At 37.5% G+C, this 15840-nt stretch overlaps 2 protein-coding genes across 4 annotated transcripts in view; one reads left to right on the top strand and one right to left on the bottom strand.

Annotated features, from left to right (window-relative positions):
• The first annotated feature begins 220 nt into the window (after window positions 1-220).
• Window positions 221-7855, top strand: LOC125031128 (low-density lipoprotein receptor-like). The gene is made up of 17 exons (XM_047621655.1): window positions 221-357; window positions 1825-1925; window positions 2081-2228; window positions 2388-2494; window positions 2603-2728; window positions 2833-3097; window positions 3233-3363; window positions 3508-3649; window positions 3800-3962; window positions 4111-4251; window positions 4389-4607; window positions 4766-4970; window positions 5194-5346; window positions 5476-5656; window positions 5840-6045; window positions 6233-6424; window positions 6537-7855. Exons 1-17 carry the CDS (start codon window positions 288-290, stop codon window positions 6564-6566), a joined length of 2580 nt encoding a protein of 859 aa, XP_047477611.1. The 5' UTR covers window positions 221-287; the 3' UTR covers window positions 6567-7855.
• Window positions 7856-8133: 278 nt separating this feature from the next.
• The window catches only part of LOC125031134 (E3 ubiquitin-protein ligase rnf168-like), an 8491-nt gene continuing 784 nt past the window's right edge, over window positions 8134-15840 (bottom strand). Inside the window, exons 2-11 of one of the 3 annotated variants that reach the window (XM_047621668.1) lie at window positions 15036-15169; window positions 14707-14852; window positions 14444-14530; window positions 14003-14089; window positions 12592-12712; window positions 12235-12330; window positions 11761-11970; window positions 10953-11413; window positions 10155-10271; window positions 8134-8874 (exon numbers count right to left, since the gene is read on the bottom strand). In XM_047621668.1, the coding sequence (XP_047477624.1) occupies window positions 8671-8874; window positions 10155-10271; window positions 10953-11413; window positions 11761-11970; window positions 12235-12330; window positions 12592-12712; window positions 14003-14089; window positions 14444-14530; window positions 14707-14852; window positions 15036-15169 (1663 nt within the window). In that variant the 3' untranslated portion in view covers window positions 8134-8670. The remainder of the gene's footprint in view (window positions 8875-10154; window positions 10272-10952; window positions 11414-11760; window positions 11971-12234; window positions 12331-12591; window positions 12713-14002; window positions 14090-14443; window positions 14531-14706; window positions 14853-15035; window positions 15170-15840) is intronic. The other 2 variants (XM_047621677.1, XM_047621685.1) reach the window with 2 other exon arrangements.

Here is a 15840-nt window from a genome sequence, read left to right as displayed (position 1 = left end):
GTATTTGCACGTGGTGTGCATCTTGATACATCGAAATCATCAATAACCCTGAATACAAAATGCTTTTTACATAAACCTGCCTTATATGGCACAAGTACGCCAAATGTACTACGTTCTGTTGAGCAATGATTCCAAAATGCTATTCAAAAATGGAACGAACGTTTCTGAAAAGATCTCCCGCCCCCAGCTGACGGCGCTCTATAAAACAGTGCGTCTGCTTCGTTCAGCAATAGTGTGTGTTGAGCTTCAGAGGTGAATCGTTCTCCCGTGAATTTAGTGGCTGATCAATGGTTGCAAAAGACAAAATGAAAATACTTCTTATAACCCTCTCAGCTTCGGCTTCGTTAGCGACTCTGGGTAAGTTTAGGTTTTGAAATTGTATTGAGTAATATGATTACTTAATTTTGCTGATATAATTTAGTAGGAGTCTTTTGCATTGTTAATTTCAATAAGTCTTACTATAACGATTTACGGTCATGTATTTCAAAATGTCACGAATATTAACTGTAATTTTCATTAACAACATTTCATTTATAAATATAATTCCTGTTCAATATGATAATCGAAGTTTGAGAGAAAGATACTGTAGTCCTGTCATTCAGTATATAGTTGTAGAGTCATTCTTATGTGATTTTTCAAGAGCATCATCAATCTGTGCTTTCTCATGTAGGGCCTCTGCTATGCCGAATCGCGTGACCTAAAACGGATACATCTTATAGTAGATTTGTGTTATTCATTTACAAGTTCTACGTGTAATTTTAATTTCCTAGCACGCTGCAATTTCATCAGTAATCATAGAGATACTTCCGATGGAGAATATTCCGATTTCCTTCAGTATTTAGCAAAAGACAACCTCCTCTGTAGAAAGCAGAGTGAAAGAGGGTCGGGCATTCGGCGGGCTGCGTTAGGCCCAACGAATGACGCAATCGCTGAACACCCTTCTTGTTTATGGCGCGGGGCAATGCCACGAATTCCGCTCGTAGGCCTTCGCTCCCTATGTGCCTGCCTTACAGATGCTCTCTCTCTCTCTCTCTCTCTCTCTCTCTCTCTCTCTCTCTCTCTCTCTCTCTCTCTCTCTCTCTCTCTCTCTCTCTCTCTCTCTCTCTCTCTCTCCCTATCTATCTATCTATCTATCTATCTATCTATCTATATATATATAAACACATGTATTACATGTATTTATGTATTTATCCATGTATGTATACACATACACATATTTATGTGTGTATATGTATATATTTGTATGTATATATATGTATATACATATATGCACATACATATATATGTATAAGTATACACATACATACAGGCATATATTCATATATATATACACATATACATATACACATGCATACATATATATATTCATATATATGTATGTATATATGTATATTTATGTATGTATATATACATATAAACACATGCATTCACTCGCACACACTTCATTCAGCTTCGAAGTTCACTAGCCGTCTCCCTATCCTTGGCTTTGGGAATAACGACCCACGATCGATTCATTTTTTCCACCTGATACCAAAATCAAGTTTTATGTAGTATACCTTGTACTTCTGAAGCATTTTAACGATACCTTATTTAGAAAATACTTATTTATACCTCAAGCACCGATGGGCTTACACTGCGTAGGCCTATGAGCAAGTGATTAATATTCGCCACTCGCATGCGACCCGATTTCAGCTTTCACTCCGTCGAGATTCAGAGAACGTATTACCATTGAAGTATTAATCAGCTTACTGAAGACATATACTTGTATTTTTTCTTCATTTCTGTAAATTCTCTAAAAAGCTATTTATTTGGATTCATTTTTAGTGTGTCGTGAGAGCGAATTCTCCTGCGATGGGTCGCGCTGTATACCCAGGAAGTGGCTGTGCGATGGCGACCCGGACTGTACTGATGGGACGGATGAAATGGTAAGTTTAATTACCTGTTTCATCTTCTGTAAAGGTTTGAGTAAGGTGAAGGTTGCTCTAATATGTATGTATTAATCCAGTACCTAGTATGTGGTAATTAGGTTCTTGTAATTAGCGAGGAAAGGAAGATTAATGTATTCATTACTTATTTCCAGACGACAAACTGCCCGGCGAAGGAGGGCGACGGTGCGAGGTCTTGTCGGGCCTCGGAATTCCAGTGCGGGAATGGCAACTGCATCCCCCAGACGTGGAAGTGCGACGGACAGGACGACTGCAGAGATAACACGGACGAGGAGAGCTGTGGTAAGTTTTTGAATAGCTGTTGGTAGGTTTATAACTGGCGTAATTGACGTGTTTGGTGTTCCATGTCAGTTGTGGATGGGTTCATATTTGGCGCATTTCTTGTGTTTGGTTACATTTCAGCATATATGATGATGATTAATTGTCTGTTTAATTAAACAGAAAAGACATGTAGAGAAACGCAGTTCCAGTGTGTGAGTGACAAGCAATGCATTACGAAGAAGTGGCGTTGTGACAACCAGAAAGATTGTCAAGATGGCTCAGACGAGGTAAGGATGGTCTGCAACTGCTGTCTGACTCTTTCGCTCTCAAATATCTGATTCCAACACATAGTTCTTATGCCCGTATTCTGATGTACCTGTTTTATTTTTCTTCAGGAAAACTGTGAAGAAGAAGTAGTGACTGTCCCACCACACATGTTCAGGTGCGCCTCTGGCATAACTATTCCCACGCGTTGGGTGTGCGACGGACAGGAGGACTGCAGTGAGGGGTCGGATGAAAAGGTAAAGAGACCCTTGGATTTTCATGATATTTTACGTCGCTGGCACGCATATGAGAGGTTAAATATGCACTGCGACACCACAATAATATTACATCTTCCTTGCAGGACTGTCCAGGGGGAGAAGAAAAAAAGCCAGTGGAAAGATCGGATCCTTGTCGAGATAACGAGTTTCAGTGTGGAGCTTACTGTATCATGGCGACCTGGGTGTGTGATGGAGGCGTCGACTGCCCCAACGGCGAAGACGAGGCAAACTGCGACAAAGAATGCCCAGAATCTCACTTCACGTGCAGTAACAAGCAGTGCATTCTTGGGCACTTGAGATGCAACGGAGAGAAAGAATGCGCTGATGGTTCCGACGAATCTGAGTGCCGTAAGTATTATGTTTGTAAAGGATTATCAAACGGCACTTATGATCATGGCCGAAGAACCAATTGATTTGCAAAATTAACGTCAGTACTTCTTTCCAACATCAGACGTAGTAATTACTCCAATTTCTCTTCAACAGCCAAAGTACCGGCGGTTACGGATGCACCGAAAGTGGAATGCAATCTGACATCTCACTTCTTGTGTTCACTCAACAAGTGCATCCATCGCAGGAACCTTTGCAACGGCAGAAATGACTGTGGCGACTGGCAGGTAATTTTCCCATGGAGGAGAAAACGATCCGAGAGACGGATGAATAGATATCGAAAATTCTTCTGCATTATGTGTACCCAAGTTCATTCTATTTTATTGAATTTGTTTTTTAACCAGAGAATAACAATTGTACTTGATTTTCAGGATGAGTCTGAGGAAGAGTGCGGCGTAAACGAGTGTGAGAGGAACAATGGTGGTTGTACACACTTGTGCGTTGACTCGAAGGAAGGTTACCACTGCGAGTGTAGGACGGGATTCCGCTTAGTTGGAAAGTACACTTGTGAAGGTATGATTTCAAAATCCGTTTTTTTAATGTAAAGATATTAGACAGAGATAAGCAATATGTCTTCACTGAGATATAGAAAAGTATGATTCGAATTTGTTCATACAAATTTGGAGATAAAGTGGTTGCAATGAAAGACTTTATAACTTTCAGATATTGATGAGTGCCTCGAGGTCCCAGGAACGTGCTCCCAACAGTGCACAAATACAAACGGCGGATACCACTGCTCTTGTCTCCCCGGGTATGAGCGAGACCCAGGGAATTATACACGCTGCAAGGCATCGACAGGAGAACCTTACCTTCTTTTCTCACACAGGTTTGTTGGCAGATGGCCAGAGTTTGATTCTGCAATATGATATGCAGTAATAGTCTTATTTTGTCTGTGTATTTATGAATATATCTATAATTGTATTTTTAACATTTTGACCATTTGCCTGTAACTTGAACTATTTTTTTCCTTTTAGATACGATATCAGAAGCCTTCGTCTCCGAGATAATGATATGACTTCAGTTGTGAGTGATGCGCGGGAAGCGACAGCGCTGGATTACCTGTTCACTGGTCACCAAATTATCTGGTCCGATAACAAGGAAAATCAGATCATTAGGTTAGTATGAAGACTAAAAGAACATATGTGAACAATATTTGATATCAGATTGAATACTTACTTGAATACAAATGATATGTCTAATATCTTTTGTTGAAACAGCGGAATATTAAAGTATTGTTTTCTTCATTCAACAGGGCCAATATCACTACCCCAGAAGAGAGAGAAATCCTTGTTACTGGAGAACAAGTATCTGCAGATGGGTTGGCTGTTGACTGGATTCACAATCACATTTATTACACTGACACAGGCAACTTTAAAATCCGCCTCGTGTCCTGGGATGCCAAGTGGTCGAAGACGATTGTTCAGGAAGAATTAGGACAGCCAAGAGCAATTGTTGTTAGTCCCTTAGATGGGTAAGCATTCTGTATTTGCGAAGTTGGTGGTTGTTAAGAGATGTTGAAGATATTGCTATTTACATTTTTAATTTTCTTTGAAATTAGGTTAATCCCATTATTTTTAGTTTTTCTATATAATTTTGTTTGACTTAAGTCTTTGCATTTCGTCATTGCAGATACATATTTTGGACTGACTGGGGAATGTCTCCCAAGATCGAGAGAGCTGGTTTGGATGGAGAAGGCCGCACAGCCATCGTGACGGCCCCTCATGTCTATTGGCCCAATGGCATTACTATTGACCTGCCAAACAATGACTTGTACTGGTGTGATGGAAAGCTGAACACCATTAGTAAGGCCAGACTAGATGGAACCCAAATCGAGGCAAGTGCTTTTTATGTATGAAACTTTAGTGTACAAGGTTGATAGTACTGTAGCAAAAGCATTGGGAATAAGACCTGTAATATCTATGATATGTAAATCAATATATTTATCAGTGTGTTTTGTCGCAGCACAAAACCTTAAGTCTGTGATGTCCATATTTAATATAATTTATCAGTCTCTTTTAGTTATAGCATGTCCTTAACATTTTAATAATTTTCTACAGGTTGTTTTGTTTTCACCAAGTGTCTTGAGGCTTCCCTATTCCATTACTGTGTTTGAAGACCGACTTTACTGGACGGACTGGTCACAGCTTGCCCTCTACAGTGCCAATAAATTTAATGGAGAAGATATTCACAATGTCTCAGCTGGACACTTGGTGAGTTCTAATGAGAATCACATTTGATTAAGGAGAGTTTTACTCGTGATGAAATATTGATACGTCACATGTACACAATTTATTATCTTCATGTTATTACCTATACCTTTATTTGGATTCCCCTTGCAGCTCGAGTCGCCAAAAGTGGTACACGTTTTCCACGAATATCGCCAGCCTAGTGGAGAAAATGTGTGTAACGGCCACTCTTGTAGTCACCTGTGTATTCGAAGTCCTGTGGGTATGGCGAAGTGCATGTGTCCTGATGGGTTGTTACTTTCAACAAGGGATTCAATTTCCTGCATTGAAGGTGGTATGTATTTATATTTAATCTTGTTTTTGTTTTGTTTTATTAGTATTTATGTATCGTGTAATTTATCATTGTTAGGTGTAGTTATTGTGATGTTTACTCTTTTGATGTGAATTAGAACTTATCAGTTTGACAAGGATTTCGTCGTTATTGTTTGCCTACTATGAACTTGAATTCTATTTTCAGAACTACCAGATATTGTGGAGCCAAGCAGTGAACCAGTGAATCCTGTCATTCCCATCATGCCTTCAGACTTTGACTACAATAAAGAAGAAATCATTCCCTTGGAAACATACAAATATGGAAAAATTTCAACCTTGGAAACATCCAACTTTAGCCTGATTTTTTCAGTAGGAGTTGGGTCTGCTGTGGTGTTGGCCATTGTTGTCATGGTAAATATCGTATGTCTTTTCAAGTCCAAAAGGTTACGTATTCTAAATGAGTTACTGAAACTATTATAATTTCTGTGGACAGGTTTTTGCTTTTAATTCGAGTGAGTATATTTGTAGTATCAACAAGGAAAAGCACACAAATGACCATAAGTTACACATAAATAAACAGTATACTTTCTTTCAACAGGTTCTCGTAGGTTTGTGGAGAAAACGGGTTGCAGCTGAAGTCCCCCACATGCGTTTCCCAAATCCTGTTTACCGCAAGACCACTGATGAAGAAATGGACGGTGGTGGCTACATCATTGGCCATGATGACCTGCTATTTAAACCAACAACTGTACAGTATTCAGAAGGGCCAGATATTCCTGAAGGAGATGCGGTAAGTGCATTTTACAAATTAAAAGTGTATCTGTAGTGACAACAACTTTGGAAATATTTATTTATAATGCAAAAATTTTGCAAAAATAATTTTCTTTTTGTATCTTTTACAGGATGACACTCCACTTGCTCCAAAGAAGTAAATAGTGTAAGAATTATATTTATTTGCAACTAGAAATGCAAACCTAGATGGTTAACAGTATATATATATATATATATCCCGGTGAAGCCTGCTGCATAATATTTCAAGTATATCTGTGTCACTCATAAAGGCAGGTTTATTTATGAGGCTAATTCATGTTTTGCTTCACTTCCTGGAAAAAGTACCTCGCGTTTTCAAAGGTATTCCAGATTTACAGATATATTTGTCTAAATATCATTACACCTATAGTTTTTATTATATTTAGTAAATATTCAATAGGCATGCTAGTTGAAAGCTTATTGAAACAATATATATTTTTTCTAAATGGTTTTGTACTGAATTCAGAATATCTGCAATGTAAAGTTCGCCATGTAAGACTTGAGAAATTGTATCTTTTTGTCTGTGATATAATTGTATATTGTAAATAGTGTAAATAACTCATTAATCATATCATATCACATTAGGATATTGGTTTCAAAATATATAAAAAATACTACCCAAATACTGCATCAACTTTAGTAGGAAAAAAATTGCTGTTGATCCATGATATTCGCATGCCCTCATTTCGTCATCAATGCCATCATCATCAGTATGTTAAGACATATCAGTAACATTTGCTTTTAATTTCTTATTCTGTTAGTCAGCCATAACATGGGACTTGCCAAAGGGAAGTGTAAATGCCCAATCTTTTCCCTTAGGAGCATGTCCCTTTGTTCATATACAGAGAGAATGTGCGATAAGGAGATATGTTATATATATTTTTGTTACATAGTGCAGTTCCTGTACATATATTTTATAAAATGGAGAATATAACCTGCACTCATAGTATTATTGATGGATATGTAAATTATCTCCTTTCTTGTGATGCTTTTCTTTTATGCACATATTCATGTAATGCTCTTTTTTTTTACATTACGATGTGGTTATGTTCAGAAGGTAAATGCATGTGCAACATATTTTCAACAAAATTTAAAAATTTTTGGAATCTCAACCTGTTAGGCTAAGCGCAGTTCTGGTTAAATTAAAAATCCATTATTGGTAACAAATATAATTTCAACAATATAATGTTCTCTTGTTTGTGAGTGATACTTCACACATGCAAATTAGTCACAGGCAGAAGCAGTTGAAAAAAAAAAAGTTGAGTGAATGTTTCATGTCCAAAGAGACTGCATTGCCATGACTGTCAGAACCGGTGGATGCATGACCCTACGTTTTCAATGACAAAACTCTTTCCTCTTTTTAAGGGGAAGGCCATTTATTGTATTTCTCAAATATATGTTTTTGTGCTAAGTTTAGTTTTGATTATCCACTTACAAATGCAAATGAAAATTAGACAATTTGTACTAATCTGAGTTCAGTTGAAGAAAGAATCAAGTATTTTGATGTTAGAATGAGGAAAAAAATAGCTGTCTCTTTGTAAACTATTTTGGTACAAAAAGTCATAACCTGCTAAATGGCACTATAAATTGAAAATTCAGTAGAAAGAATACCTTATTCACTAAATATCTGATAACATTCCAAAGGGACATACCTACAAGTACAATAAAAGGAGAAAAAAAAGATCAAAGTGACAAAAAGAAGGAATGTAAACACTTAATGTATTTCTCATTACATAATTTTCCATGTCTCTGAAACTGTTCCTTTGGTAAACAGTTGTTTTTTGAAAGCAATACTGCACAGAAACTAAACAAAATGTAACTTAATCCATATCACTGAGGCAGTGAGAACTACAAAATATATCTGGAAATAAACATGAGGGAATATATATAACATGTAAGTACAAAACTATTTACAGAACAATGCATGCAAAGATTCTAATATGATGTATCCTCGAAGAACACAAATTTGATTACTTGACAATAATTCTTGATAGTCTATATTTTTATTCTTAAAATTTATAGCTCCAAATAAAATGTCAAATTTCATTTAAGGAGTAAGAAAGGGAAGGACAGATCTGGTATAACTAACAAGGACAGCAAACACTTCATGTAAATACTCTAATATGAATTTGGCATAAATAGCTTAAAATCTATGGTCTCATTTGCGCAAAGAAAAGAATCCCTATACAAAGCTGACACTAACTGTTATGGTACTGGAATGAAAATTCATGTTTTCTGTCTCTTTTTTAAGCTTTCCATGAGTGTTGACTGCCGTTTCTTGGACTGGTTAGGTGACAGCTTGGACTGAACGGTAGATTTTGAAGGAACGCTTCTGGTAGGAGTTGCTTTCTTGGCGGCTGGATTGCGGTCTCTCAGGGAATATTCATCCTCAGATCCACGGCTTCTGTTGACCTGAAAATTTCCAGTATCCTAAAATAAATATATGAAACCTGAATATTCTATCCTTATCAGGGGAGAGAGGGAAAAGGAGAGAGGAAGGGAGAAGAAGAAGGAGGGGGGGAGGGGGGGAGGGGGGGAGGGAGAGAGGGAGGGAGGGGGAGGGGGAGGGAGAGGGAGGGAGAGAGAAAGAGAGGGAAGGAGAGGGAAGGAGAGAGAGAGAGAGAGAAGGAGAGGGAAGGAGAGAGAGAGAAGGAGAGAGAGAGAGGGAAGGAGAGAGAGAGGAGAGAGGAGAGAGAGAGAGAGAGAGAGAGAGAGAGAGAGAGAGAGAGAGAGAGAGAGAGAGAGAGAGAGAGAGAGAGAGAGAGAGAGAGAGAGAGAGAGAGAGAGAGAGAGAGAGAGAGAGAAGGAGAGAGAGAGAAGGAGAGAGAGAGAGAGAGAGAGAGAGAGAGAGAGAGAGAGAGAGAGAGAGAGAGAGAGAGAGAGAGAGAGAGAGAGAGAGAGAGAGAGAGAGAGAGAGAGAGAGAGAGAGAGAGAGAGAGAGAGAGAGAGAGAGAGAGAGAGAGAGAGAGAGAGAGAGAGAGAGAGAGAGAGAGAGAGAGAGAGAGAGAGAGAGAGAGGAGAGAGAGAGAGAGAGAGAGGAGAGAGAGAGAGAGAGAGAGAGAGAGAGAGAGAGAGAGAGGAGAGAGAGAGAGAGAGAGAGAGAGAGAGAGAGAGAGAGAGAGAGAGAGAGAGAGAGAGAGAGAGAGAGAGAGAGAGAGAGAGAGAGAGGAGAGAGAGAGAGAGAGAGAGAGAGGGAGGGAGGGGGGGAGAGGGGGAGAGGGAGGGAGAGAGAGGGAGAGAGAGGGAGAGAGAGAGGGAGAGAGAGGGAGAGAGAGAGAGAGAGAGAGAGAGAGAGAGAGAGAGAGAGAGAGAGAGAGAGAGAGAGAGAGAGAGAGAGAGAGAGAGAGAGAGAGAGAGAGAGAGAGAGAGAGAGAGAGAGAGAGAGAGAGAGAGAGAGAGAGAGAGAGAGGAGAGAGAGAGGAGAGAGAGAGGAGAGAGAGAGGAGAGAGAGAGGAGAGAGAGAGGAGAGAGAGAGGAGAGAGAGAGGATAAACGAGAGAGGAGAGAGAGAGAGGAGAGAGAGAGGAGAGAAAGGGAGAGAGAGCAAGAGCATGAGGGAGGGAGGGAGGAAAGAAAGAGATTATATATGTATGTTTTCTTTTCTTTTTCCCTTTTTTTATTCTCTTCAAAAGCCTGGTGGCAGACCACTTACACATAAACAAGGAACACATGGGAGCACTAAATCACTCATGATCTCGGGCAGGAATTTACCTGTGGTCTCTGGTTGAGCTCTCTCTGCAAGGCTTCTGCTAGGAGTCTGTCTGCTTCTTCCTGCTGGATCCTAGCTTCTAGCAATTGTTGCTCTTTTATCAACGAGGATATATCATCCTGCAATTTGAAAGAATTCTGTAATTATTTATTGCTTACACATTTCCTTATGATACCACAAGCACGTACGACATATCTACATTCACTGACAAAATGGATGTATATGAATTCATATCTACCATTTGTCAGTATAAAATTCCAATGCCAAGGGAAACTTTTAGAAGAAGAAGAAGAAAAAATAGGTATATCAGTTTCTTTAAAATGACCCATGATAACTCAACAGTTGTCATCAAAACCTATATATTTGAGCAGCAAGACATGGAAAAAAAAATGGAAAAGTGTGACACAAGGTGACATTCTGTTCAGCCTGATTATTTAGGTCTTGCTTAAACTTACACCATGAACCTCCTACAAGCACACATGCATATACGCATGCACGCAAGCACACGCACGGTCTGAAGATGAATTCTAGGATTAAGAAATTGCAGTTTGACCTTTCTATACCATAGAGTATGTTCATCCAACTAGAATGTTTCTTATAGCCTGTATCCAAGACTAAAAGTAATAGACTGCATATCTTAAAAATAGCCTCTGAATGTATCAAAAGGTTTTAAATTACAACATTTATGGTGAGTGGCAAGAAATTATTATCAAGGCCATGCTGAATATCAAGGGGAAAATATCGAATGATAGGAAAAAGAAAAAATAATAAACAAATCAATGATACCAAAGTATACTCACTGATTTTGAGCCTTCAGTTTCTAAGACCTCATCTGGTATTAGCACATCTGATGAATGAGTTGACACTGTTGCAGAAGCCTTGCCCTGTTCTGATAACCGTGCATCAACATTATCACATAATTCTGTTATTCTCAAATCTGACTTACTGTCACTGGCTCTTTGTCTCTCATCTTTCTTAGCACTGTCATGTAATCTCCTTAAGGCACTTGAGCTTTCTACATTATCATCCTCAATGTCTGTTTCATCACTGTCTTCTAGCCTAGAATAAGAGCTGTCTTGAGAATAATCCATTTTCACTCCACAATAGCTGTCAATATCTGGGCTGCACTCACTGAAGGTTCTGTGTGATTCACTCTCTTTATTCTTAACTTTCACTTTTCCTAATTTACTTGATTTTCCTACGTTCTCCTTTCCTGATTTCTTGTAGCAAGTTGGGCTGCTTAAGCCAATGTCCTCTGACTCTGTTAAAAATATTTGTGTTGATATTAATATACATATAAAGTTGGCAATAAATAATCTGTAATGGAGAAAAATAGTTACAAGCTGGATGTGCAATACAGTTCACATCATATAATGCAGGCAGAATGACTGATATGAAACAATTATACATATAATGGGAGTGGGCAATATGGCGACGGGATGAACCATTAAAAATCAAAACAAATAGGAGAGAAAATTAAGATGAGAGCAGAAATGACTTGACAAGATATAAATCCAAAATAATAGGGTGTTAAAATGATACGACCTTGTGAAACAGATAAGGTAGAATGAAAAGAAACTACAGCTTACCATTACATGCTTAACTTACCAGACTCTGAACTCTGAGATGAAGTGATTTCTCTCAGCTGTCTGCCTATTCGAGTAGCCATGCTATCAATACCCTTTTCCTTATTCAGTCTTCGTGGGGAATCCATTGTGGATGCATGTAAGCTACGTCTTCTTACTGGACTGAAGGATGATGTTGTGGGTGTACTGTTCACATCTCGTGCAGATCTATCTGGCAGTGAGAGGCTTCTGTCTGCAAGCAAAAGAAAAAGAAAAATCACTTCATCAAACCAGTAGGTGTGAGTTGACTTGACTGAGCATGAATATTCTAAATACTAAAATGTGATTTACAGATACACATATTTCAAAAGAATGTACATGGCTTTTAAAGTATATGTAACAACACAAAGTATAGAAACAGCTAGGAGGTAACGAAATTTAGTACAAGCATGTTATTAACACAAACATGTATACCTTGATGCCTCTATATACATACGAAAACACAAGACCAAGTTACCTGGTGATCCAAAGTTTATCTCTGAGCTTGTTGAGCCTGACGAATATCCCACTCTTGGAGCAATTCTTTTACTGCTGGACCGGGGAGTTTTCTGGCCTGTTAACATCAAAGAAATCCACTGCATAAAATTGTAGATACAATGTGTTAGTGTGTGAGTACATGCATGTATAAAAAATGTAACTGAGATATATTTCTCCAGAATTTTAATATACCAAATCAGTTTTAAGAGTAAAAAACTAAATAAAATTAAGTATGAAAAACAGATCAATAATGTTTATCAAATGATCCTAGAAAACATTGTCAGCTTCTATAAGCATCATATACACAACAAAACAAAGCCATACATCTTTTGCATACCAATGAAAATATCCATTGGCCCTCGAGTGGGTGTTGAGGTAGGTTTGCTGGTCGCGTGACTCCCTTTTCTGCTGGAAACTGGGCTAAGGATTACTGGCTGCTTTTTCTTCTTTTCTTCCTCCTGTCCAAACATCAATATGATCATTAGTAAGACAAAGACTCACGGTGGAAAAAAATATGCAATCTTCTTTTCCTGTAGATTATCAAAACATATGAAAATAAAATCAACACAATTAAAATGTTTGTGAAGGGTAAACAATAATAATAATCACTACCATACATAAATGATAGTAAACACTGCCTCAAACAGTTAAAATAACAGAATGTATCTTTAACAAATCATGCAGTGCAGTGCAAATGCTTAGCTTTTTTATTCTTTTTTAACAATCTCGTTTTTCTTTTTAACAAATGAGTTACAACTTAAAAGTATAAAAACAAAATCATGACTTATCTATCCAGGTCAACCCTTTACTATCATTAGCTTTATTCGTACTTCTAGACCCATGGTTTCCAATCTTTTTATTGGGCGACCCCCAATCATGCACCTCAAGACATGACCGCGGGCCTAGTCAGTTCTACAATATATCAGCTTGTATTATATGATCATATTATATTATTATAGTTATATTATCCAATAATATATACATAATTTGATAAACAAAAATCCACAATTACGATCATGTTATATTTAGTTTGAGTTCTGTCAAAATTCATTGGATTTATTTCCATTTCTTTATAAAACTTTACAAAATTTATCCATCAGCCATCAACCAACATGTGACTCTGTTCCAACATTCAGAAGTGACCATATCTGATATTTTGAGGGTCTTGGCAACACCAGGGGAAAGCCAGATCTAGACTATCTGTCTAACTATTAAGAACACCAAAAGATGAAGAAGAAGAAGAAGAAGAAGAAGAAGAAGAAGAAGAAGAAAGAAAGAAAAAAAAAAAAAAATGAAAAGAAAATGACAAATAAAGTAAAAGTAAATACATTTCTATTTTTTTTCTCTCTCTCTTTGAATCACTATTAATCTATGTCCAAATACATACCATTCCTAATTTACATCTGTGGACAGGATCCTCCACCAAAGCAAATCATATGCAGAAACCACCCGGTCCATTTTCCTCTTTACTTTTTCCTTCCCAAATATCTAACAACTAGAACTGATCTGATATGTAATAAATATAACTAACATTATTCTGAATTACAATAATTATAACTAAAATTGTTCTGATTTGCAATTACTTGAGTATAATTATTTTGACATATAATAACTAAAACTGATTTCATATGCACCAACTATAACTTAAACTGTCCTGATATACAAAAACCCAATAAGTATATATCGACACCCATTCCTTTCCCCATAAATCCTTAACAGTAATGCAAATAGGCTCTGTCTATAGCTACCTCAATCTGACGTGCAATAACTTCGTCTCTTTCAAGAAGCAGCAGCAGCTTCAACTGTTCCTCTTGCTCTTTTATGCTTTCTGCCTCCTAACAACAAGCCATAAACACAAAAGAAAATTTAATAACAAAGAGATATAACAAAATGAAAATAAAAAAATGTTCTTCCATAGTCGTTAACAATAACTGGTTGACTGTAATTTCTATTCAACTCCATGAAGAACTGGTATGTAGATTGGAAGTGTACTGGTCTGCCAAATGATGGATGTTGATGACGAAGATCTTGATATGTGAAATTGTAACAAAAGATCTTTAGTTTGGCAGATAAAAGCAAAATATATAGGGGGGGGGGGAGATAGAGGTATACAACAAATCAAATAATAACAACCGTAACCAAGCAATAAGAAAACTAAACATAGATAAATGTATTTTCTTCAAAGTTACCTTAACCTGTTGTGCTACTGCCTCATCATTTTCACACAAGAGCTGCTGACGTTCACGACGTTCTCGCAGTTTCATCTTCTCTTCTTCCTGTTAGTTTTGAAAATGATCGGTTAAATACACAACATTCAGAGTCTATGAAATTCTTGTCTCATATGAAGAAATTGCAAAATGAAGATGAAAATAAATATTAATTATTTTACACTTTCTTTAATAGTGACATATGCAGTTTCATGATAATATACCGTATAAAACACACACACTACCTGCAACTGCTGAATTAATCGGCTTGAAGCTAATTCCTCTTCTGTTCTCTGTAAGGATCTCTCTTGTTCTTCTTGGGCCAACAGTGCCTCATATTCTTGTCGAATCTCTCCTGGCTGGCACACGAGAGGCTTGGGCACATCGGTGTCTATGTGTAATGAGAAAAAACACATGTCACAATGGTGTCTATGCGTAAAGAGCAAAAATACACATCAGATATTTTTTATCAACTTTGAAACCAAAAACTACTTGTATTCAAAATATCACAGAGAAGAAATAAAGTGCTAGACAGGATCAAAATCTATCAGTTGCAACTTATATCAGACCTCACCTTCCAAAATGAAGTCATCTTCATCATGCAGGCGAGCTTCTATTAGATTTGAAAAATTTTCTTGTATCTTGTCCCAGAGCCTCTTGTCGACTAACTTTTTGGCTTTGGTTGAACGCCTCACCCACACACTTATTCTGAAAACAAGGAAAGTGCAACTGAATTACTCACAATTGAAGCAGCTTACTTTTCCCTACATCTAATAGCAAGTCACATGAACAATAACTGTACTAGTTCAAATAAAAAGGACTACAGTTTTAAATGAGATGTGGCAATAATTTTGGTATTTGGATAACTTTTTTTTTCTTTTTTCTTTTTTCGGGCATCTGGATATGGACTGTACCAGCAAGGTAAAAATATGGATGATACTCTGATACTTTTCTATCTAATAAAGTGCAAATCAGGCGTGTGATTTTTTTAGTTGGATGGAATCAATAGTTCAATATAATCTATGGTTATTGTTTATGAAGTGACCACTGACCACACCCCTTGAGCCATATTACTCCAGCCAGCAAGGCAACCTTTCCAAACCAGAGCCTTTGCCGTATCATACCTGAAAACCGTGGATTCTGTATTTGAAATAGAGAAATATGTTACAAAGATAGTTTGATAGTTCGGGCATGTTTACCACAGAGGTATATTGTTTGCTGCGAGATGAGGTTTCAATTCTGCTAACTGTCAATCAGATTTGGAACAGTTTTCACTAACTTTCCCTTTTTCTATCTATAAAATAAAACACATACTTTTTTAGTTACAAAGTATTAACACTGGTATGTATCAGAGTATTTGCACAGTTAGCAGTTACGAG

Source organism: Penaeus chinensis, chromosome 2, assembly GCF_019202785.1.
Source record: "Penaeus chinensis breed Huanghai No. 1 chromosome 2, ASM1920278v2, whole genome shotgun sequence".
Classification (NCBI taxonomy): Eukaryota; Metazoa; Arthropoda; class Malacostraca; order Decapoda; family Penaeidae; genus Penaeus; species Penaeus chinensis.
This window is presented reverse-complemented; position numbering and strand designations above follow the sequence as displayed.

What these genes read in the sequence shown, in the direction of transcription:
- LOC125031128 (XM_047621655.1), top strand. Translation starts at nt 288, where the DNA reads ATGGTTGCAAAAGACAAAATGAAAATACTTCTTATAACCCTCTCAGCT. An exon ending in GGCTTCGTTAGCGACTCTGG is followed by an intron (nt 358 to 1,824) that starts GTAAGTTTAGGT and finishes ATTCATTTTTAG; the next exon opens with TGTGTCGTGAGAGCGAATTC. An exon ending in TTCCGACGAATCTGAGTGCC is followed by an intron (nt 3,098 to 3,232) that starts GTAAGTATTATG and finishes TCTCTTCAACAG; the next exon opens with CCAAAGTACCGGCGGTTACG.